Consider the following 25,253-nt stretch of genomic DNA (forward strand, 5'->3'; position numbering starts at 1 on the left):
GCTATCTACCTTACGTTTGGTAGTGTATATATGTCCATGCCGCTCTTTCACTTTGTCACAGCTTACCCTTCCCCCTCCCCATATCCTCAAGTCCATTCTCTAGTAGGTCTGTGTCTTTATTCCTGTCTTACCCCTATGTTCTTCATGACATTTTTTTTTCTTAAATTCCATATATATGTGTCAGCATACAGTATTTGTCTTTCTCTTTCTGACTTACTTCACTCTGTATGACAGGCTCTAGGGATCTGACCTAATTTTTAACAGAATTTACTCTTTTTTTAAAACTTTATTGAGGTACAGTTCACAAATAAATTGTAAGATATTTAAAGTGTTTAAAGTGTACATGGTGATGATTTGATATGTTGTATACATTGTGAAAGGACGATTTGACATAATTTTAGTGATAAAAGTATGAGGTATTGGCTCCAAACTTTGCAGAGATCCTCGAGGGATCTTATAATAAATGATACCAGATGCTATGTTTGGTTTATTTATATAATTTTACAGGTAAAATAAAATGAGAAATAAAGGCTGGTTTTTATTCTTTTTTAATTTTTATTATTTTTTCCCTTATTTATATTATTTATTTATATTTTTATTATTATAACAGTGGTGACCACCATAGTAGCAGTAGTGGGTAGCATATTGTCCCCCCAAAATTCATGTTCCCCCCCCAAACCTCAGAATGTGATCTTATTTGGAAACAGGGTCATTGCAGATGAAATCGGTTAAGGATCTTGAGATGAAATCATCCTGGATTTCAGGTGGGCCCTAAATCCAATAACTGATATCCTTATAAGAAGAGGAGAAAACACACAGAGAGACACAGATAAAAACATTATGTGAAGACAGAGGCAGGGATTGGAGTGATGTGGCCACAAGCCAAGGAACACCAGGAGCCACCAGGAGATGGAAGAGGCAGGAAGGATCCTCCCCAGGAGACTTCAGAGGGAACACAGCCATGCTGACACCTTGATTTTGGACTTCGGTCTCCAGACCCATGAGAGAATAAATTTCTGCTGTCTTAAGCCATCAGTTCTGTGGTAATTTGTTACAGCAGCCTTAGGAAACTCATACAGAGCAATAAAGGCCTATGTTAATATGTAGCGTGATGGAGGTGACCACCATAATTACTAAAAGGCAGTTCTTCAGCTTCGTACAGTAAAGGCCTCTCCCCCTTTCATAACACACAGACAGGAAAGAAGCACCTCTTTCCAAGGCAGAAACAAAGGCTATAGACTGGAAAGAGCTAGCAAAAAAGAGAGGGAGAGACCGTTCAGATGCGAAAGGACGTTCTGAGGAGCCTCCATCTTTCAGGTTCCTCCAGTCCTGAGAACCAGGGTTGGGATGTTCCCTTAATAATAAACAGCCACTTTTGGACTTCCCTGGTGGCACAGTGGTTAAGAATCTGCCTGCCGATACAGGGGACACAGGTTCGAGCCCTGGTCTGGGAAGATCCCACATGCTGTGGAGCAACTAAGCCTATGTGCCACAACTACTGAGCCTGCACACTACAACTACTGAAGCCCGCGCGCTTAGAGCCCGTGCTCTGCAACAAGAGAAGCCACCGCTATGAGAAGCCCGCACACTGCAACAAAGAGTAGCCTCCACTTGTTGCAACTAGAGAAAGCCCACATGCAACGAAGACCCAACGCAGCCAAAAATAAACAATAAATAAATAATAAATAAACAATAAATAAATTTATTAAAAATAATCATAATAATAAACAGCCACTTTTGTTACTGTCTTGGGAGCACCAGCAGCAATGAACCAGCCATCTTTCCATGAATGACAAGTCTAGGGCTGTACTTGTCTAATGTACATCCACTTGGAGATGGTGCCCAGCTCACCCACAACAAAAACCACTACCCACCTTATACGAATAACTCACACCCAAGGTTGTAGAAACACATAATGCACCAAAATTAAGAGTGGGCACTCTAGGGTTTCCCTGGTGGCGCAGTGGTTGAGAGTCCGCCTGCCGATGCAGGGGACATGGGTTCGTGCCCCAGTCTGGGAAGATGCCACATGCCGCAGAGTGGCTGGGCCCATGACCCATGGCCGCTGAGCCTGCATGTCCAGAGCCTGTGCTGCGCAACGGGAGAAGCCACAACAGTGAAAGGCCTGCATACCACAAAAAAAAAAAAAAAAAAGAGTGGGCACTCTAACAGGATAGGGAGAGGAGCAGGTGGTGATGGGACAGGAAAGCCTTGCCTGGCACCAACCCCTAAAAAGCCAGAATTAAATGGGGTCGGCTTGAATCCCACTCCTGGGCATATACCCAGACAAAACTATAATTGGAAAAGATACATGCACCCCTATGTTCATAGCAGCACTGTTTACAATAGCCAAGACATGGAAGCAACCTAAGTATCTATCGACAGATGAATGGATAAAGAAGATGTGGCACATATACACAATGGAATATTACTCAGTCATAAAAAAGAATGAAATAATGCCATTTGCAGCAACATGGATGGACCTAGAGATTACCATACTAAGTGAAGTAAGTCAGAAAGAGAAAGACCAATACCATATGCTATCACTTACATGTGGAATCTAAAATGCGATACAAATCAACATACCTAGGAAACAAAAACAGACTCACAGATATAGAGAACAGACTTGTGGTTGCCAAGTGGGAGGGGGGTAGGGGAAGGAAGGAATGGGAGTTTGGGATTAGCAGATGCAAACTATTATATATAGAATGGATAAGTAACAAGGTCTTACTGTATAGCACAGGGAACTATATTCAATATCCTTTGATAAGCCATAATGGAAAAGAATATGAAGAGGAATATATATATGTGTGTGTGTGTGTATATATATATATATATATATATATATATATAACTGAGTCATTTTGCTGTAAAGAAGAAATTAACACAACATTGTAAATCAACTATACTTCAACAAAATTTAAAAGAAAAAGAAAAAACAGGGTCTGCTTGGAGATGCCCACTGCCCCCTATTACATAAAAACAAAATGAAAAAAACATAAGGGAAATGTGATAAATTTGAGCTACACAAATACAAGGTACACTATAAACAAAATTAAAAGGTAATTGACAAACTGAAGGAAATATCTGCAACATATACCATAGTCCGAGTTTTATAGAATGTCAAAAGTTCTAACAAATCAATTTTTACAAAGATGAACACCAACTGAAAAAGTGGGCAAAAGGCAAATCACAAAATAAGTACAAATGGTCGCTGAAAGTACGACAAAAATGCCTATCCTTCCTAGTAATCAAAGTTGTGAAAAAATCAAAGTAAGGTGTCACTTTTTTTTTTTTTTTTTTTTTTTTCGCGGTACGCGGACCTCTCACTGCTGTAGCCTCTCCCGTTGCGGAGCACAGGCTCCGGACGCGCAGGCCCAGCGGCCATGGCTCACGGACCCAGCCGCTCCGCGGGATGTGGGATCTTCCCAGACCGGGGCACGAACCCATGTCCCCTGCATCGGCAGGCAGACTCTCAACCACTGTGCCACAAGGGAAGCCCAAGGTGTCACTTTTTGACAATAACATGGGTATACTGTTTTTTTTAATTTTTAAATTTTATTTATTTATTTTTGGCTGCATTGTGTCTTCATTGCTGCACACAGTCTTTCTCTAGTTGTGGCGAGTGGGGGCTACTCTTTGTTGCAGCGCGTGGGCTTCTCATTGCGGTGGCTTCTCTTGTTGTGGAGCATGGGCTCTAGGTGTGTGTAGTTGTGGCACATGGGCTCAGTAGTTGTGGCGCACGGGCTTAGTTGCTCCACAGCATGTGGGATCTTCCCGGACCAAGGCTTAAACCCGTGTTCCCTGCATTGGCAGGCAGATTCTTAACCACTGCGCCACCAGGGAAGCCCCTACATGGACATACATTTTTAAAAGAAATAAGATTATCCGCAAATATGGATTAAGGATTGGAGACATTTGCCTGGAAGGCAAACTTTTGTGTATCTTCAGAAAGCCTCAAAGTGAGCCTATCCTTTGATCCTTCAACTTCACATGTAGGAATTGATCCTAAGAAAACAGTTGGGGTGACCCCTAGGATTCATCTACAAGGACATTCAACAGGGCATTGATACAATGGGAGGGTGAGGAGGAAGAGGGAAGAGGAAAAAAAGAAATAATGTTAATGTTCGTTAATTATGCCTACGCATCACTGAAAACGCCTATGCAATCACTAAAAATCACCTATAATTTTTATAGGTGATTTTTACTTTTTCTTGGTACTTTCCTGTACATGGTAACTTCTCTACACCAAACATGCATTGCTTTGTGATCAGATTTTCTTCCACCAAGAAATCCATCTTTATAAAGGTTAATAGAAGCGCTCTGCTCTTAGTCCACGGCCCTCCCAGGCTGGGAACTGGACATGTGCATCGGATTCAGATTCAAAACACCCGGTGCACGGGCGAGAGCTACCGGGCGCGGGAAGGAACCGCGGGGTCAGTTCGCTCGGCCCGGGCGCGGCCAGGGCGCAGGCGGGACCCCGGGCGCCGAGGAGGGGCGGCTGGAGGCTTGTTTGTGAAAGTCTATGCAGCCAGCTGAGTTCACCCTCACGGAAGAGTCAGGTGAGGCAGCCCTCACAACCCGACCCTGAACACCTGGCCCGGGAAAGACGTGGTCCCGGGTGCGCGTGCGCGCAGGTCTCGCGGTCCCGCCTCTGGTTCCTCCCCTCCTGGCCGACCAGTCCCAGAAAGCCCCGCGCGCCGGTTTCCAGGGCGACGCGTCAGAGCCAGGAGGCCGCGGGGTTGGCGCTGCAGCGGCAGACGCGCGGAGCAGGTAACAGACCCGCTGCCGCCGCGCCCCGCAGCCGGAGGTCTCCGCCCTGCCCCAGCCGAGCCTCCTGCTAAACTTTCCGAGCCTTCTGGTGTCGCCCGGTCCCTCAGTCCTGGCCCCTGCCCAGCTTGGGCCTCGCTGCCTGGCTCTGGAGTTGGTAACGTAGGCGGGCCGTCAGGCCGCTTCCTCCTGCAAAGCGCGGCCTGGTGAAGAGCGGCCCTTGGCGTCCTTCTTCCCAGTTCAGACACTGTGACTGCGACCAGGCAACACACTCACAAGCCCACGCTGGCCCGGGGACCCGCGGACCCGCCCGCACGCGGACTGGCCGCTGGAGGCATTCGGGCAGGGGGCGGCCCCGACCTGGTCCGGATATGGCCCGAGGGCGGGGCCCGGCCCCAGTCTCCTTACCCCGCCTTCCAGCCCCACCTTCTTCCAGCCCCGCCTTTTTCCAGTCCCGCCACGCTGGGGCCTATTTCACCCCTTCAACTTGCAGGCTTTCGCCGACATTTTTCTTTTATATCTGAATCTGATACCTTAAATTTTGCATCTGCCTGCTTGCTTTTGCTTTGTTTTTTCCTTCTAACCTTAGCGCTGACATTTCCCTAATCCCCATCCCTGGGAAATCTGAATCCTTTGCAGTGTCTTCTGTGTTTTTGTCCCTCACCCGCTCAACTCAGCCTTGGAGCCCTCTATCCACAATTTCCCGGTGGTGCTTTAACATTTCCTTGCCACACGTGTGCCAGCGGGTAAGTTTTCAGGCCAGTTTTTCACTGCCACACATGACCTTGAACTTTTTTTTTAATCTACCCTCACTTCCTAGGTGAATTCATCCAGTCTCATAGGCTCAAAACCCATCTAAATGCGAGTGAACCCCACATGTGTATCTCCAGTCCTGACCCTCCTCTGAACTTCAGACGCATGTCTGCCTGCCCATATCTCTGCTTAGATGTCTAAGGCATCTCCAGCACAGCAAGTCCAGAACATTCCCTCAAACCTGCTCCTCCCGTGCTTTTACCCACCCCAGTTACTGGAAGCCATTCTCCCAAGTTGTCTGGGCATTAGTGTCCTCCTTGACTCCTGTTTTTCTCCCTCCCCACATTGTCTGTCAACACATCCTTCAGAACGTATCTAACGCCCACTGACAGCACCTGGTCCAGGCCTGGATTATTTCAGTAGCCTCCTAATTGGTCTCCCTGCCTTGAGTATAGACAGCCTTATTCTGTTTTCTTTTTCTGTGTTATTTCATGTAAGTTTTTTTTTGAAGGATATGAATTTTATAGTTTCCATAGATAAAAATACAACATGTTTAGTATGCATTTTTGCGACTTTTAAACAAAGTAGACGAAGCTACATAAACACCTTCAATTAAGCTAAAAATTGAAAGATGCCCTTTAGCATTCTGAGGTATATGACAGTGTCTCTGGAAAGAACTATGGCAAGAACTTTAAAACTGACTTTACGGAAGAATGAAAGAATTCTTCCAAGTGAGAAAAAGTCACGTAGGAATTTACGCTCTGTTTGTTCTGTATTCTTTCTTTTTTGGTTTTTTAGAGAAGCACCAAAAGAGGCAAATTGAAATGAAGACAAGTGAGCATTCCTACGCTGATCGCTTTGATAGTAAGTACCTGGGCCCTGATACTTCAGTCAGGCACAGAGTGAGGCAGTGATTGATATGACAGGTCCCTGCCCTCCGGGAGCTAATGGCCCCAGACACCTGTCCCCTTGCCAGTTGCAAACCCCCAGCCTCCGTTGTCTCTTTTTCCATCTAGTGAAACCCTGACGGACCAAAGTATAACGGTAGGGCAGCTGCAACTTGCAGAGGGACTATAGGATGTTCCGCTGTCCAGCCTCCCCTTGCCCTGTCACTTCATAGAGGCTCTTAAAGCCACCTGAGGGGAATCTCCTCCGTCTTCAGCTGCCACAACTGCAACCCCCCTGTGCTTTGGATCTCACCCCCTCCCACTTGCTGTCACTCTCGGCTGTCCATTCTCTCACCTGTGTCATCACCTTTTCCATCTTGACTGGCGCTTTCCCTCGGCTTTTAAACATGCTCAAGACCTCCCATCACAAAAGAAACAGAAACAAACTCTCTTGACCTCAATTCCCTTTCATTTTCCAGTTATTGCTCAATTTCTCATCCCCCTTGACAGGCAAACTTTGGTAAAGAATTGCCGTATTCAGTGTATCCATTCCCTGCCTCTCATTCCTCGACCCGCTCCAGTCTGCCCTCCACTCTCATCTCTGCACTAAAACCACTAATCAGACATTCCCGGCCATGTCTTGTTCAGTCTCTCAGCAGCACATAAGTTTGACGCTGCTGCTCCCCTCCCACTCACGAAGCACTGTCTTCCCTGGGCTCCTGCACCCTCAGCCACGCCCAGCCTTCTGATCCTCCGGCTCCCATAGGTCCAGCTGCTGGGCAGCAGTGCCTCTTAATACCTCTCAGACCCCTGCAACTCAACACGCACGAGACCTGGCAGTCTCCCACCACCCCACCCACTGGGACCCCTTCCACCGGAAACCAGGATTCCTCCTTGACCTTCTCCCTCACCCCAGCATCCAGTGGGTCCCCAAGCCCTGGTGACATTGTCCCCTGTGCATCTTTCACATCATCACGGGCACCTTGGTCCAAGCTCCCGCCTTCCTTCGTCCCGCCTCCTGCATCCGCTGCTCTCTGACTCTTCCCTCTTCTGTTCTCCCCCGCTGCAGCCAGAGTCACCTCTTCGGAAGGCAGCGCAGATCATCCCTTCCCCAGCCTCTCTCTCTTTTGCTTACTGCTAGCTGGCTGTTCCTCTTGGCTGAAAGATGCAGACCATAAACGTGCCTTCCAGTGACCCTGCAGCTGTTCACCCCACTGACCTCTGGAGCCCCATCTGGAACCGCTGGCCCTTGTCACGGGACCCCGCCACAGGGGCCTCCTCTACGCGCCAGCCCTGGTACTGCCTTCTCTCTCTGCGCTGTTCCTCCTTCCCACCCTCCATTCCTCTTTGCCCAGTCAATTCCCACTGACCCTGCATATCTCAACCTAGAATGCACCGCTCTAGGGAAACTCCCAGGTCACTGTCTAGATCGGGCTTCTTTGCCATATATCCTCACAGAGTTGTAGCTCTTTCCTTTAAAACACTTAGAACAGTCACTGTTGTGATTATTTTATTACCGACGTATTAGCTCCACGAAAACAGACACGTTTCTGTGTTCGTTATACCCTCCACACCTCACACAGCTCCTGGCCCGTGGTAAGCACTCAAATGTGTGTTGAAAGAATGAATGAAATGGACATTCGAATGTGTAACATCAAATGTGGGATATTTTCGTAGAATTTTATTAAAGTAGACAGAGTGAAAATTCTAGTAAAAAAGAATCAGGTCAACACTGTAAATTAAAAAGAAATGTGGCAGTGGCCGGGAGGGGGAGCTAAAAGTTGACGCGTCTGTGAATGTAGCCCTAGAGCGTGGGCTCTTCCTGTAGCCCATGCAGTAGCTGCATTTGCCGCCACCTGGTGGGAGCAGAGAGGCACAGCTTCTAACCCTGAAGGCGCTGTCTTGGGAAGCTGAGTCGGGTGATGAATTTGAGCTCTTTGTCAAAACCCAATTAAATATATAAAATTGTTAAATAACCAAAACCTACATAACTTGTCTATAACCATCCAAACCTTGAATGGCACAATTCCATGTTATCCAATAATGCCTGAGATTTCTGATGTATATAGGTATATTTAATTGATGGACTTTCATGCCGGACTAAACCTTAAACGACATTGAAAACAGCAAATTTCGTACATTAAACCATTGAGGCCAGGCAGCTAGCTAGTACTGGCAGAGCTGGAACTATAACTCAGACGTCTCGCCACACAAGCCTTTTTCCTTCTGTAGCAATACTTCCTCTCTTAATTCCAGTGTTCATTCTTTTTTTTTTCGGCTGCATTGGGTCTTCGTTGCTGCGTGTGGGTTTTCCCTAGTTGTGGAGAGCAGGGGCTACTCTTCCTTGCGGTGTGTGGGCTTCTCATTGCGGTGGCTTCTCTTGTTGCGGAGCACGGGCTCTAGGCACGCGGGCTTCAGTACTTGTGGCTCATGGGCTTCAGTAGTTGTGGCTCGCGGGCTCTAGAGCACAGGCTCAGTAGTTATGGCGCACGGACTTAGCTGCTCCATGGCATGTGGGATCTTCCCAGACCAGGGATCGAACCCATGTCTCCTGCATTGGCAGGCAGATTCTTAACCACTGCGCCACCAGGGAAGTCCCCCAGTGTTCATTCTTAAACTTCCTTTCTTCAATATTAGAGCAACCACATTTCTGAAGCCAAAAATTGGGACACATCATCTTAAAAGTGGACACAGTGTTAGAAATCGTGTTCTTGAAAGCCTTGAGGTATGTGATCATCTTGCCTATTTTTATAACTATTTTTATAAGCTAAGGGAAGAGCTTTTCTGGTCATTTAACATTCTGCTGAACTTTAAGTCAAAGAGTTCAGGCCTTTTGTTCTGTAGGAAGACCCTCAACCTGGGTCTGGTCGGTGTCTCCCCCTGACCTGACTCAGGCCTGATCCTGGCAGGGAGACCACAGGAATGACCCTGTGCTCTTCTCAGTTTCCGGGAGGCACATGAGGTCCACCTGTCCCACTGGTGGTGCAGGCCTTGCTGACCCATTGATGGTCAAGATATCTGCCAGGTTTCTCCACAAAGCCACCCTCTTTCCCTTTGTATTTGATTAGTATTATGCCAGATCCTTTTCCTTATCAGACTTATGTTCACTGGCCTTTAGCATCCACTGTCAAGTCCTGCCTGTTTCAACTACCTCTCTGATAGCCATCAAACAGTCATTGTCCCTTTCAGCCATTCCTTGTACATTTATTAGCTGTCATTCTACCATAAGGAAGAGCTTTCTCTTCCTTTCTCTATTTATTTATTCATTTGTATTAGTATGGACTCATGGATTCCTATCTTATTTAATAGGTTGTCATCTTATTTCATTCTTATTTATTTTGACGCTCAAATTGTCCTAGATTTGATCAGTGAAAACTTCAAGTTGGCTTCTGTGTCCTTCCTTTTTCACATACCAGCATTATCTTGTACTTTGCCTGCCCCAAGCCTGGAATCATCCATTTCTCTGAGGAACCCTGATTCCCTTTAGTAGAGAATGGTATTTAGTGGCGAATGATGCTCAGTGTCCTCATTGTTACCAGGGTGTCATTGCTTCTAGGCCTTCAGCAGTTAGGAAAATTACCCCCCCACACATGCACACACACACACACACACACGCGCACGCATGCACATATATGCACATAGATTGGTAACTAGCTATCCTCGTGTATGTGTGTATATATATATTAGCCCAATATTCCCTATTCTAATCGAACACCTCAGAGTTATTTCTAGACGTCCCCCTTTCTATGTAAATAAAACCCTTTCAGGCAGAAATAAACTTGTCTTCTATGATTCTAAATATATTTATTTATTTCCTCAATTATCTTGTTTGCTCTGTGTAATTAATTTCCTGATCTTGCCACTACCTGTCACCTTTTGTCACCCACACCCCCACACTTCTCCTCCCCACCCAGCCCTCTCAGCCTCTGGGCATGCCTCCACCGACGCCCCTGCGCAAGGGCCAGCCTTCTTGCTCTTTAAAATCCCCATCCTGAGTGTTTGATGAGAGAGTTTGCTCATTTCTCCAGCTAGTTCTTCCAAAACCATCCCACCAGCTCCCCAGAGTTGGTGATCTTTCTCCTAGGTGTAGTCCAGACAAGGTATAGCAAGACGGTTTTGAGAGCGTTATTTCCCCAAAGCACGTGAAGTCATCCTCTTCATTGACTTCTTGAAGTTGATAATAGTATACGTTTCATTTACATGTTAATAGCCTGCTTTTAGTCTCATTTTGATTTATGATGTTTTTCATGATAACTTCTATTAGTCTCCTGTTGCTGCTCTAACACATACCACAAACTCTGGCTTAAAACAACACAGATTTATTCTCTTATAGTTCTGGAGGTCAGAAGTCTGAAGTGAGTCTCATAAGGCTAAAACTTAAGATATCAGCAGGGTTGGTCCCTTCCAGGGACTCCAGGGGAGAATCCATTCCCTTGCCTCTTAACAGCTTCTAGAACAGCCAGTATTTGGCCTGCGACCCCCTTCCTCCGCCCTCAGAGCCAGCAGGGAAACACCTGTCTCTGCCTCTTCCTCCCTCATCACACTGCTATCTTCTGACTGACTCCCCCTGTGTACCTCTTATAAAGGTTTTTGTAATTGTATCAGGCCCACATGGATAAACCAGGATAATTCAGGATCATCTCCCCACCTCAATCAATATCCTTCAAGTGGTCATCTGCAAAGTTCCTTTTGCTCTATGCAGTTATCTCATTGTGTTCATAGTCCTGGGGATTCACAGTTTCTAGGGATTAAGATGTGGACATCCTTCAGCGCAGGGGGCAGTATTCAGCCTAACACAGTGCCAAATATGGCTTAAATCTTAAAACTAGGATTTTAACTCCTTTCTTTATGGCAGGTGATGAGCAATATGTAGACAATGATTAGGAACATGACTTGGAGATCTTTGCATATCCACACATACAGAGATATATTTCAGTCTGATTTTTTAAACAACTATGCAGTATCATCATTACTATTAATCATGGGTACAATAACAATGTTTCATCCAATTTTTTAATTTTTGCCATTCTGATAGGTGAAACTGGAATCTAATTCTTTTCATTGGCATTTCATTAATTAAGAGCAAGTTTGAAATACATTTTATATATATTTTTGGTTGTCTATGTTGCTGTAATGTGCTTGTTCTGTAATGTGTTCATACCCTTTGCCCATTTTACTTATGGAGTATCATAAGAGTTCTTTGTAAGTTAAGGAATTAGCTCTTTGTCATATGTGTTGAAAATAGTTTTCTCAGTTTCTGAAGTGCCTTTTAATTTTATGATTTTTTTTTTGTTATAGAGAAGTTTTAAATTTTTACATATGCATCCAAAATAGGAGCACTTAAATACATAACAGAAATAAAGGGAGAAATTGACATCAACACAATAATAATAGGGGACTTTAACACTCCACTTACATTGATGGACAGATCATCCAGACAGAAAATCAATAAGGAAATTCTGGCTTTAAATAACATATTAGAACACACATATATTTATAGATAGATATATTTTTTGGGGGGGTGCTTTTTCCATCCAAAAGCAGCAGAATACACATTCTTTTCACGTGCACATGGAACATTCTTCAGGACAGATTACATACTAGGCTACAAAACAAGTCTCAGTAAATTTAAGGATATTGAAATATATCAAGCATCTTTTCTGACTGCAATGCTATGAGACTAGAACTCAACTGCAAGGGAAAAAAAAGACGGCAAAAAAACAAACACATGGAGGCTAAATAATATGCTACTAAACAACCAGTGGATCACTGAAGAAATCAAATCAGATATAAAAAATACCTGGAGACAAATGAAAGCAAGGATCCAAAATCCATGGGATGCAGCAAAAGCAGTTCTAAGAGGGAAGCTTATAGCAGTACAAGCTTACCTCAGGAAACAAGAAAATCTCATATAAACAACCTAACCTTACATCTAAAGGAACTAGAGCAAGAAGAACAAACAAGACCCAAAGTTAGTAGAAGGAAAGAAATCATTAAGATCAGAGCAGAAATAGAGACCAGAAAAACAATAGAAAAGATCAATGAAACTAAGAGCTGGTTCTCTGAAAAGGTATACAAAATTGATAAAACTTTAGCCAGACTCATCAGAAAAAAAAAAAAAAAGAGGGCCCGAATCAATAAAATCAGAAATGAAAAAGAAGTTACAACCGACACCACAGAAAAACAAAGGATCATAAAAGATTACTACAACCAACTATATCCCAATAAAATGTACAACCTAGAAGAAATGGACAAATTCCTAGAAATGTACAGTTTCCCAAGACTGAACCAGGAAGAAATAGAAAATATGAACAGACCAATTACAATTTCATTAGTAATGAAATGTAATCAGAAATAATAATTTTTTTTTAATTTTCAACAAACTAAAGTCCAGGACCAGATGGCTTCACAGGTGAATTCTACCAAACATTAGAGAAGAGTTAACACCTATCCTTCTCAAACTATTCCAAAAAAATTGCAGAAGAAGGAATATTTCTGAACTCATTTTACAAGGCCAGCATCACCCTGATACCAAAACCAGACAAAGATATCACCAAAAAAAAAAAATTATAGGCCAGTATCACTGATGAACATAGATGCAAAAATGCTCAACAAAATATTAGCAAACCAAATCCAACAATACATTAAAAGGGTCATACACCATTATCAAGCAGGATTTACCCCAGGGATTCAAGGATGATTCAATATCTGCAAATCAATCAATGTGATACACCCCATTAACAAATTGAAGAATAAATACCATATGACCATCTTAGTAGATGCAGAAAAAGCTTTTGACAAAAGCTAACATCCATTTATGATCACAAAAAAAACCTCCAGAGAGTGAGTATAGAGACCCAACATAATAAATGCTATATATGACATAATAAATGCCATATATATATATATATATATATATATATATATACAGTTCACAGCTAACATCATACTCAATGATGAAAAGCTGAAAGCATTTCCCCTAAGATCAGGAACCAGACAAGGATGCCCACTCTCGCCACTTTTATTCAACATAGTGTTAGAAGTCCTAACCACAGCACTCAGACAAGAAAAAGAAATAAAAGGAATCCAAATTGGAAAGGAAGGAGTAAAACTGTCACTGTTTGCAGATGACATGATACTATACATAGAAAATCCTAGGGCCTCCCTGGTGGCGCAGTGGTTGAGGGTCCGCCTGCCGATGCAGGGGATACGGGTTTGTGCCCCGGTCTGGGAGGATCCCATATGCCGCGGAGCGGCTGGGCCCGTGAGCCATGGCCGCTGGGCCTGCGCATCCGGAGCCTGTGCTCCGCGGCGGGAGAGGCCACAGCAGTGAGAGGCCCGCGTACCGCAAAAAAAAAAAAAAAAAAAAAAAAAAGAAAATCCTAAAGACACCACCAAAAAACTCCTGGAACTCATCGATCAATAAAGTGGAAGGATACAAAATTAATATACAGAAATCTGTTGCATTTCTATACACTAGCAACAAGCTATCAAAAAGAGAAATTAAGGAAACAGTCCCATTTACCATCACATTAAAAAGAATAAAATACCTAGGGGTAAACCTACCTAAGGAGGTAGAAGACCTGTACTTGGAAAACTATAAGACACTAATTAAATATACTGAAGATGACACAAACAGATGGAAAGATATACTGTGTTCATGGATTGGAAGAATTAATATTGTCAAAGTAACCATCCTACCAAAGGCAATCTACAGATTCAATGCAATCCCTAGCAAAATACCAAGGACACTTTTTACAGAACTAGAACAAATAATTTTAAAATTTGTATGGAGGCACAAAAGACCCCAAATACCCAAAACAATCTTGAGAAAGAACAGAGCTGGTGGTATCACACTCCCTGACTTCAGATATACTACAAAGCTACATTAATCAAAACAGTATGGTACTGGCACAAAAACAGCCACATAGGTAAATGGAACAGAATAGAGAGCCCAGAAATAAAACCATGCACTTATGGTCAACTAATCTAAGACAGAGGAGGCAAGAACATACCATGGAGAAAAGACAGCCTCTTCAATAAGTAGTGCTGGGAAAACTGGACTGCTCCATGAAAAAGAATGAAATTACAACATATTCTAACACCATATACAAGAATAAACTCAAGGGTACACTAATATGTATAAAACAGAGAAGTAATAAGAACCTGCTGTATTAAAAAAATAAATAAAATTTTAAAAATAAATAAATAAATAAACTCAAGGGACTTCCCTGGTGGTCCAGTGGTAAAGAACCCGCCTTCCAATGCAGGAGACATGGGTTTGATCCCTGGTTAGGGAACCAAGATCCCACATGCCCCAGGGCAACTAAGCCCAGGCACCATAACTACTGAGCCCACACAACTCAACTAGAGAAATTGCGTGCCACAAACTACAGAGCCCACGTGCTCTGGAGCCTGCGCACCACAACTAGAGAAGAGAAAACCCACATGCCACACCTAGAGAGAGGCCTGTATGCTGCAATGAAAGATCCTGCATGCGTCGATGAAAATCCCATGTGCCACAACTAAGACCCAACACAGCCAAATAAATAAATAAATAACAAATAAATCTTTAAAAAAATAATAAAAATAAACTCAAAATGGATTAAAGACCTAAATGCAAGACTGGAAACCATAAAACTCCTAGAAGAAAACATAGGTGGGATGCTTTTCTTTTTTTGACCGCACCATGCAGCATGTGAGATCTTAGTTCCCGGACCAGGGATCAAATCTACGCCCCCCTGTAGGAAGTGCGGAGTCTTAACTACTGGACCACCAAGAAGTCCAGGTAGGACACTCTGACATAAATTGTAGCAATATTTTTTTTGATCTGTCTCCTAAGGCAAAGGAAACAAAAACAAGAATAAATAAGCGGGACCTAATTAAACTTAAAAGCTTATGCACAGCCAGGGAAGCCACTGACAAAACAAGAAGACAACCTATGGACTGGAAGAAAATATATGCAAATGATATAACCTATAAGGGGTTAATATCCAAAATATATAAACAGGTCATACAACTCAATGTCAGAAAAACAAACAACCTCATTTAAAAGTGGGCAAAAGATCTGAATAGACATTTCTTCAAAGGAGATATACAAATGGCCAAAAGGCACATGAAAGATGCTCAACATCATTAATCATCTGAGAAATGCAAATCGAAACCACAATGAGATATCACCTCATGCCTGTTAGAATGGCTATGACCAAAAAGACCATAAATAACAAATGTTGGGGAGGATGTGGAGGAAAGGGAACCCTTGTGCACGGCTGATAAAAATGCAGGTTGGTGCAGCCACTGTGGAAAACAGTGTGGAATTTCCTCAAAAAACAAAAAATAGAACTACCACATGACCCAGCAATTCTACTCCTGGGTATATATCTGAAGAGAATGAAAACATACATTCAAAAACATATATGCACCACAATGTTCATAGCAGCATTATGTACAATAGCCAAGATTTGGATGCAACTTAAGTGTCCATTACCAAATGAATGGATAAAGAAGATGTGGTATATATGTGTGTGTATACACACACACACAGACACACGCACACATATGCATATACATGGAATACTACTTAGTCATAAAAAAGAATGAAATATTGCCATTTGCAGCAACATGGATGGACTTGGAGGTTTTTATGCTAAGTAAAATTAGAGAAAGACAAATATTGTATGGTATCACTTATATGTGGAATCTAAAAAATAAACTAGTAAATGTAAGATAAAAGAAACAGACTCACAGATATAGAGAACAAACTAGTGGTTATGAGTGAGGAGAGGGAGTGGAGAAGGGACAAGTGAGGGGTAGGTGATAAGTACAAATTATGATGTATAAAATAAATAACCTACAAGGCTATATTGTACAGCACAGGGAATATAGCCAAAAATTTATAATAACTATAAATGGAGTATAACCTTTAAAAATTGTGAGAATCACTATGTTGTACACATGAAACATATAATATTGTAAATCAACTATACCTGAATAAAAAACTTTTTAAAAATTTTATGCAGCCATTTTTACTAATTGTTTCCTTTGTGGTTTGTGAGCTTTATTTCTTACCACACTCCATGTTTTCTTTTAAGATTTGTTTTTAACATTTACATTTTTAATTCATCTAATATTTAAGTGTAAGAAATGTAATAAGAACACTTTTGTTCTGATTTCCAGACAGATGTCTAGCCTGTTGCCCCACACCATCATTTCTTGAAAGTCTGCTTTTCTCCACCTTTACCTTATACTAGGTTTCCATATGTATTTGTTTCTGTTTCTGAACTCTTTATTACATTATATTGCTCTGTCTATTCAAGCACTATTATCAGGTTCTTTTAATGACTGTAGCTTTATATCACAATATCTGATAGAGGTAGTTCCTTCTCATCATTTTTTTTAACTCCTTTTGTTCTCATGTATTTTTCATATTCATAATTATATGAATTTAGTATGATCTTGTCAAATTTCCAAAAAAATTACTCTTGACATTTTTACTAGGAATACTGTGATTATGTACATTAAATTAGGGAGAATTTACACCTTTATCACCTTGGTCCTTCTTATATAAGAACACTATATGTCTTTCCACTCACATAAATCTTCTTTTATTTCTTTCAGTAGTTTAAAAGTTTTTTCATATTATTTGTATTAAACCTGTATCAGATGTTTTAAAATTTTAGCTGATATATAGTAAGTGGGATCTTTTCATCTATTTTCCAAGTCATTTCATTTAACATATAGAAAAGATTGATTTTTATAGCCATTTAATAGCCAATAGTTTTATTGAATTCCCTTTATTTGATACTGTTGTATGGGGTTTTATAAGTTTAAAATCATGTTACCTGCACATAATAAATGATTTGCCTTTTCTTTTCCAATATTTATACATGTTATTTCTTTCTCATGTCTAATTTCATTGGCTAGTACCTCCAGAGCAATATTAATTAGCAGAAGTGATCATTGGTATCTTTATCTAAATCCTTACAGCAATGTAAATTAATGGTTCACTGTTAAGCATGAGATTAGCTTTTATTTTGAGATATGTATTATAATATTTCTTTATCATATTGGGAAAGCATTCATTTAGGGCATTTTGTGTTGGGTCAACACTAGTGAGAAGTTTTTCAGGAGTAATGGATATGGAGAAAGGACTTAAGAAGCATAGAGGCACCCTGAACATTCATTTATTTAGTCAATCTTTATTGAACACATTATTTTCCAGGAACTCCTCTAGGCACAGGGGATACAGCAGTAGACAAAACAGTCAAAAATACTGCCATTATGAAGCATACAATTTAATTGAGAAGTCGGGCAACAAATCAGATGAATAAGTAAAATATGTATGAAATTAGACTAGTGATATGTTCTAAGAGGAAATATAAAGTGGGAAAGAGAATAGGAAGTGTTGAGAATGGGTGAGAAAAGAGGGAAAACTTGTAAGTCAAGCTACCGTTTCCCACGAAGCAGGACTGAGAATACAGTTAAGAATACAGTTACCGGGGCTTCCGTGGTGGCGCAGTGGTTGAGAGTCTGCCTGCTAATGCAGGGGACACGGGTTCGAGCCCTGGTCTGGGAGGATCCCACATGCCGCGGAGCAACTAGGCCCGTGAGCCACAACTACTGAGCCTGCGCGTCTGGAGCCTGTGCTCCGCAACAGGAGAGGCCGCGATAGTGAGAGGCCCGCGCACTGCGATGAAGAGTGGCCCCCGCTTGCCGCAACTAGAGAAAGCCCTCGCACAGAAACAAAGACCCAACACAGCAAAAATAAATAAATTAATTAATTAAAAATTATTTAAAAAAAAGAATACAGTTACCTACCCACACAATAATTTGGGTTGGGAAACATAGCCGTAACCACTTTTTGAAAACTAAATGGTCCCTATAAATTAATTATAACTTCACTACAGAATATTTACCTTTAAGAATTAGGATTTTCTGGTTGTAATAAAAGCCAAGAATCTGACAATTTGTGAGACAGATTGTTGAGTCAGAAGGATACATTTCAGTACATAATACTAAAGTCTATCAATATCAGTGCTTCTAAGATAAGATCCAGTGCCCACCAGTAGTACCTGTTGCTTTCAGTCAAGTAACACATAATCCAAAAACTTTCATTATTCATGTTCAAATTTTTATTAGAAAGAAAGAACAGGCAGGTGGGCCACACGATCTTTTGTTTTGTGCCCCAAATTTTGAGACACACTGCTCTGCTGTGGCCCCTTCAAATCTTATTTCTGCAGGACTGTTTGATAACTACAACCAAGAATTTCCCAATCAACTGCTAATAACTGATTCACTTTGATAGAGAGAAAGCCTTATAGTGTGTGAAGTATAAAGCAATCCATATGCAAATGAATATATATAAATTAATACTGGTTCAAAACTTTTAACTTCCTATTATATAAATGTTTATTGATGAGCTCTTAACATTTGCCTTTTGTAATATCATTCTAGGTTTCTTGAAATGTATTATTTTCCTTTTTTTAGTATAAATTTATTTATGTTTATTTAATTTTGGCTGCATTGGGTCTTCGTTGCTGCACGCGGGCTTTCTCTATTTGTGGCGAGCGGGGGCTACTCTTCGTTGTGGTGCGCGGGCTTCCCATTGCAGTGGCTTCTCTTGTTGTGGAGCACGGGCTCTAGGCACATGGGCTTCGGTAGTTGTGGCTTACGGGCTCAGTAGTTGTGGCTCACAGGCTCTAGAGTGCAGGCTCAGTAGTTGTGGCACACTGGGCTTAGTTGCTCCAAGGCATGTGGGATCTTCCCAGATGAGGGCTTGAACCCATGTCCCCTGCATTGGCAGGCGGATTCTTAACCCACTGAGCCACCAGGGACGTCCCTGAAATATATTATTTTCTTAGAAAGAGACCAAAGAATGTCAGAAAACACTACCCTGGAAACTTCTTAAATATTACAGTGTGAAGAACCCTCCACTCAGGACATAAAGTTGATTTTTCATACATCTTAGGAACATTTGGTAAAGAACGGCAGGTACTCATTAATTCATTTTAAAACATTTTTGCATGTGTTTAGTTTTTGGTCCACCTCGTTGTAAAAGCAGAATTGAAGGCAACTACACAACATTGTAGTATTCAGAATTATTCAGATGTATACCTCGATCTTGAACATTCTCATTTCTCATTCTATAATTAAATGAATGTGATATACAAACTTACTGTATTTATAAGCAGCCACCCCTTTTCACCATGGTGCATTCCAGAAAAAACATATCATCAACAGGGTCACATTTTTCCATTAGGTTTTTAACTGTGGGTTGTATTCCTGAGTCATACACAACAGCAAAGAAACTACTATAAACTCTATAATGATAGCAATATAGTGAAATCATGCTTCAAGTGCAATTAAATGGGCACTGCTATACTGTAAACACTAATTGTTTAAAATATAAATGGTGGGCCTCCCTGGTGGCGCAGTGGTTGAGAGTCCGCCTGCCGATGCAGGGGATACGGGTTCGTGCCCCGGTCTGGAAGGATCCCATGTGCCGCGGAGCGGCTGGGCCCGTGAGCCGTGGCCGCTGGGCCTGCGCATCCGGAGCCTGTGCTCCGCAACGGGAGAGGCCACAACAGTGAGAGGCCCGCATACCGCAAAAAGAAAAAAATAAAAATTAAAAAATTTAAAAAAAATAAAATAAAATATAAATGGTGCCAAAAATCTGAACTATACACTATCATAAATTTGATATCAAAAACTGGTATGCTAACTATATAGTGAGCATTAATTACATAATTACTAAATTTATTTTCAAATCCTTGAAAGCAGAGTTTGCCTTTTTCCTAACCCCAGTGCCTGGTAGACACTAAATAAATGACTTTTGACTGAACATTTTAAATTAATTAATTAATCAATTAATTAAAAAGAACATTAGATGGTTGGCTTAAAGCCTAGATTTTTAAATAATACACCACATAATCAGAAATCCATATATGTGGAGCCTGCTTACTTTTTTTATTGATAACAATGTGGTGTAGCCTACTTATATTAATACAAATATACTCTACAACAATTTAATCAACTTAAAGGTAGTTATAGGCCTGATACTAGTCTTCTATCAATTTTTAACAGATCAATGAGAAAACTACCATTTAACAGACTGAATATTCCAGAGAGCTGCTTGATATATGCTTTCAAGGTACATGCTGACTAGGAATAGCCAAAAATCAAACTTGGTTTTACTTTGCTGATGACTCTCAGATTCAGTTTCATGAATTAGAATGGAATTCTCACAGGTGAACCCAAACAAACCCATATTCCAGTTATATAGGTAGAAATTTTAGAACAGTTCTGGGTCCTGGGACTTTCAGAATTCTAAAAATGTTCTCTCTTGGGGGACTTCCCTGTGGTCCAGTGGTTAAGAATCTGCCTTTCTATGCATGGGACGCAGGTTCGATCCCTGGCCTGGGAACTAAGATCCCACAGGCCTGGGAACTAAGATTCCACATGCCTCGAGGCAACTAAGCCTGTGAGCCGCAACTAAGACCTGACACAGCCAAATAAATTAAAAAAAAAAAAAAAATGTTCTCTCTCTCTGGTGGGTATAATTTGTGTTAAGCCCAAGTAACTCTTTTGGAAACTGAACCACTCTGGGAAGATACATCTGAGTGTATGAGTGACCTACACCTGTGTAACAAATCACCCCAAAATTTAACAGCTTAAAACAACAGTGTGGTCGGTCACCGCTCCAAAAAATTACTTTGATAAGATCATGATTTTATTAAAATTAATGGATTAGAGATAGAGAAAATATGGTATTATATAGATTTTTTCAAAGTTAAGTAAATACACATTCTAGAAAGCATCTATGCCTCAGTTTCCTGCCACGTGTGCTTCCCCGTGGGTCAGCTTACAATACGGCAATTGGCTTCCATCAATGTGAGCAAATGAGAGAAAAAGCGAGGGTGATTAAGAAGGAAGTCAGAATCCTTCAGTTACCTTACCTGGGAAGCGACACCTGAGTCACACTGGAGGGGACGGGATTATATACCAGGAAGTGGGAGTCAGCGGAGGCCCTTAGAAGCTGCCCGCCACGCTGTGTGCGTTCCAAAGACAGCCTCAGAAAGGTACGTGATCACTCCCTTCTTTATCACTCTCTACGGAAGGAAAAGTGACTGACTACACATGGAGGAATCACCTGGTTGTTTTCCCAGCTGAATGAATGTCTGCAGTTAGGTGACCCTCAGCATCCGGTAGACAAGAGTGAGGTGCTACTTTGGCCTCTTGATAACCAGTGGAGAGGGCTTCGTATCTTCCAGACAGTGCCTGATCACCCTTTCCCAAAGCCAAACACAGTTCAGACTGAGTCTAAGGAAGCTCAAAGTGGTTCTTACAGAAAGATTCAGGAATAGAACTGGTTTGGGAACTTAAAGCATTCTTTTTTTGTTCTAGCATGTATATATATATATATATATATATATATATATATATATATATATATATGTATATATGTATGACTGAATCACTTTTCTGTACACCTGAAACTAACACAACATTGTAAGTCAACTCTACTTCAATTAAAAATAAAAAACAGCCAGCCTTAGAGAATGAGACTGGAATTCACTAACTTTTAAATTGTTGTCATTGTTGTTACCTGATGTGAACTTTATATTTCCTGTGAATATAATCTCCCCAAAGTCCAGTCTCAGGAGTCTTACATTTTAGGTAGAAAAAAATATAAAAACCAAACTGAAAATTTTTCCAGAAAATACTTCAAAATAACGTGTTGTTTTGTATTCCTAATTATTCATTTATAGTTAAATATATTAAAGCACAGGTTCACTTCAATGTCAATAGCTATAAATCTAAAAATACTTTTCTTCTATTAGGTTGTTTACTATGTCATTGGCTGATCTAACAGAAACAAATCTAGATGGACATTTCCCCAGTGTGGCCTTAGAAAACGGCAGGAGGTCTGCAAAATGCCAGAGCAGCAGCCCAGGTTTTCCCAGGAACAGCAACGATTCCGACAAGAGTGTTGATTACAGCAGATCTCAGTGTTCCTGCAGTAGTTCAAGTTCTCACGACGATTATTCAGAAGACTTTCTCTCTGAATGTTCAGAAACCACGGCTAAAAAGAATTATTTAGAGAAGCCTGTAGTAAAAGAAAAAAAGGAGAAGAAAAAGTATAATGTTTTTAAAATCTCCCAACCTAAAGGTAAGAAGCAAAATTTCCCCACCAAGACCAAACTTCTGGTTATAATGACATTGTTATTTAATGCACTACTATCTGAAGTGGTCCATATTCAGTTTTATTGTTTTCCCAGATTGTAAATTATAAACATTATAAGTGAATTTTCATAGAAGGAATGGGAAATAGAGAAATTAAGGATAATTACAAAATAACAGAAAGTTAGGCTTAAAACATAAAGCCTAGCCCTCTTGCCGTTTTCAGTTAACAGGTGGACTTGTTACAGAATACCACAGTACTTGGAATTCACTGGCCTCTTGCCTTTCATCTCAGCTGAAGAACCAAGGTCTCAGTCACCAGTGAAATGTAAATATCTGTCTCAGCACCCCAGGAAGATGGTCTTCGCGTCCATCTTCCTGGTGAGGCAAACTGGCAAAGATGCTCTTTAGAAACAAGGATGGTTCAAAGGGCTGTTAATAATGTCATTTCCTTGTGGATTTTAAAAGTACTCCATCAGCTCCTAACTATCCAAATTGGGATTAGCTTTGCAACATCCTAGACCTCTTCGCTCCCCGCCCCCTGCCCAGGCGGTGATTATTCCCAGGCAGGCAATCCTAGGCTTATAAATATTCCCTATGTAGAAATAGCTGGAACTCTTTTTCCACTGTGACCATCAGAACTGCCCAGTCAGTAGCTGGAAAATAATTAAGAGCCTCCTCTAACTGGAGCACATGTAGTGTCACATTTACCCAGTACCTGCCTCCCATCCCCACCCTGCCATGACCAGCTGTGCCTGGGACCCCCAGTGAAGACCTAGAATCTTCTATTGCCCTTCTTTCCAGCTATAGAGCAGGGATTCTTCGTCCAAGACCCACATCTGCAAACCCCAGGGAATCCTTTGCTTTTTTTTTTTTTTTTTTTGTGGTACGCAGGCCTCTCACCGCTGCGGCCTCTCCCGCAGCGGAGCACAGGCTCTGGACACGCAGGCCCAGCGGCCATGGCCCACGGGCCCAGCCGCTCCGCGGCATGTGGGATCCTCCCGGACCGGGGCACGAACCCGCGCCCCCTGCATCGGCAGGCGGACTCCCAACCACTGCACCACCAGGGAAGCCCTCCTTTGCATGTTTGTGTGTATTTATTTGCGTTTGTGAACTTTCTAGGGAGAAGGACCCATAGTTTTCATCCAGATTCTCGAAAGGTTAACAGCCCTTTCTCTGGAGAGGTGGGAGTCCCGCACATCCTGGCAAGGCCCAGGGCAGAAGACTCTGTCATGGGAAGTCTGTTCGGGCATTTGTAGAGATAATCACAAAAGCACATACATCACGGACAGGCTCTACAGTCATACTCCCTCAGCCACATTTGAAATTTACAAAACTCTGAAAACCAAACGTTTTTTATATCTTTGGCACCAACACTGATTTGGCAACAAAAACCTGATTTGAACTGACATGAGACTGATCTTTATTTATTTCACTTTGTGTGAAATATAATCATATAAATTTCACTACAAAAATATTCACTACAAAAACAAAGCGTGATGTCCCCAGCCCTACTGGGCGTACTTTGGAAAATACTATATATGCATCACGAAGAATAAACCCCCCAAAATTCAGAAACAGTTTGGCCCCAGGGGTTTATGACAAGAAATCCTCAAACGATATACTACATCTTACATGGAGTCTGGGCTTTTGTGGGACTGTGTGAGAATGCAGTTAGCATTTATAAAACCATTTCTACAAGAAACGAACTGCATTTTGAGTTCTAAGCACCTTATAATTTGAGTTTTAAAAACTGATTCCTCGGGCTTCCCTGGTGGCGCAGTGGTTGAGAGTCCGCCTGCCGATGCAGGGGATACGTGTTCGTGCCCCAGTCCGGGAGGATCCCGCATGCCACGTAGCGGCGGGACCCGTGAGCCATGGCCACTGGGCCTGCGTGTCCGGAGCCTGTGCTCCGCAACGGGAGAGGCCACAACAGTGAGAGGCCCGCGTACCACAAAGAAAAAAAAAAAAAAAACTGATTCCTCATTTATTTATTCCACAAATATTTATTGTGTCCTTTATGCAAGATACCTATTCATAAATTGGGAGCGGCCTAAATGAACTGTCACTTCAGTGGACTAGAACCTAAATTCCATGATCCGAGGGAGGGCTTGCTCTCCCTTGGGTACGCTTTCGTGTATGAATACTCTGAAATTATTTTAAGTAAATCTTGGCTGCATCATTAACCCAAATTATATGTCCCTGAGGGTCCTCGTACCGGTGTATGATGACCTTAAAACACTCATTGTAACATCAAGCTTTGTCACAGAATGATAAAAGTGTCTCTTGGTTTATTCTTTTGTTCTTTTGTTCTCTCCCAGCTCATGTTTTGCAAGTGTTTGCCAAAAAAAAATTAATCAGCAAGTAATTGATGAATTAATGCTGGGGTAATGTAATTCTAACCCAAAGCAAAAAGGCGTTACGTTTTAGCCAGTGCAGTCTGTTCTCCAGTGAAGGTTCAATTTCTGTTCAGCTTTCTCATATATAAAAGTAGACCTCTGACTCTCAGGGGCTGGTAACCCTGGGTCAGAAACCAGCACTACAGACCCAGAATTCACTCAAGAATAGTAACATCAGAGATTATTTTCAATTCCCATCTTAGAAAAGCAAATTTTATAGCAGAAAAACATTTCATAGAGAAAAATTGTAGGGATAAAAAGAGGA

At 41.8% G+C, this 25,253-nt stretch overlaps 1 protein-coding gene across 1 annotated transcript in view; it reads left to right on the forward strand.

Annotated features, from left to right (window-relative positions):
• Positions 1-4,719: 4,719 nt before the first annotated feature.
• The window catches only part of LCA5L (lebercilin LCA5 like), a 39,234-nt gene continuing 18,700 nt past the window's right edge, over positions 4,720-25,253 (forward strand). The window contains exons 1-3 of the mRNA XM_060099783.1: positions 4,720-4,773; positions 6,322-6,387; positions 22,250-22,578. Of these exons, the coding sequence (XP_059955766.1) occupies positions 22,260-22,578 (319 nt within the window). The 5' untranslated portion in view covers positions 4,720-4,773; positions 6,322-6,387; positions 22,250-22,259. The remainder of the gene's footprint in view (positions 4,774-6,321; positions 6,388-22,249; positions 22,579-25,253) is intronic.

Source organism: Mesoplodon densirostris, chromosome 5 (assembly GCF_025265405.1).
Source record: "Mesoplodon densirostris isolate mMesDen1 chromosome 5, mMesDen1 primary haplotype, whole genome shotgun sequence".
Classification (NCBI taxonomy): Eukaryota; Metazoa; Chordata; class Mammalia; order Artiodactyla; family Ziphiidae; genus Mesoplodon; species Mesoplodon densirostris.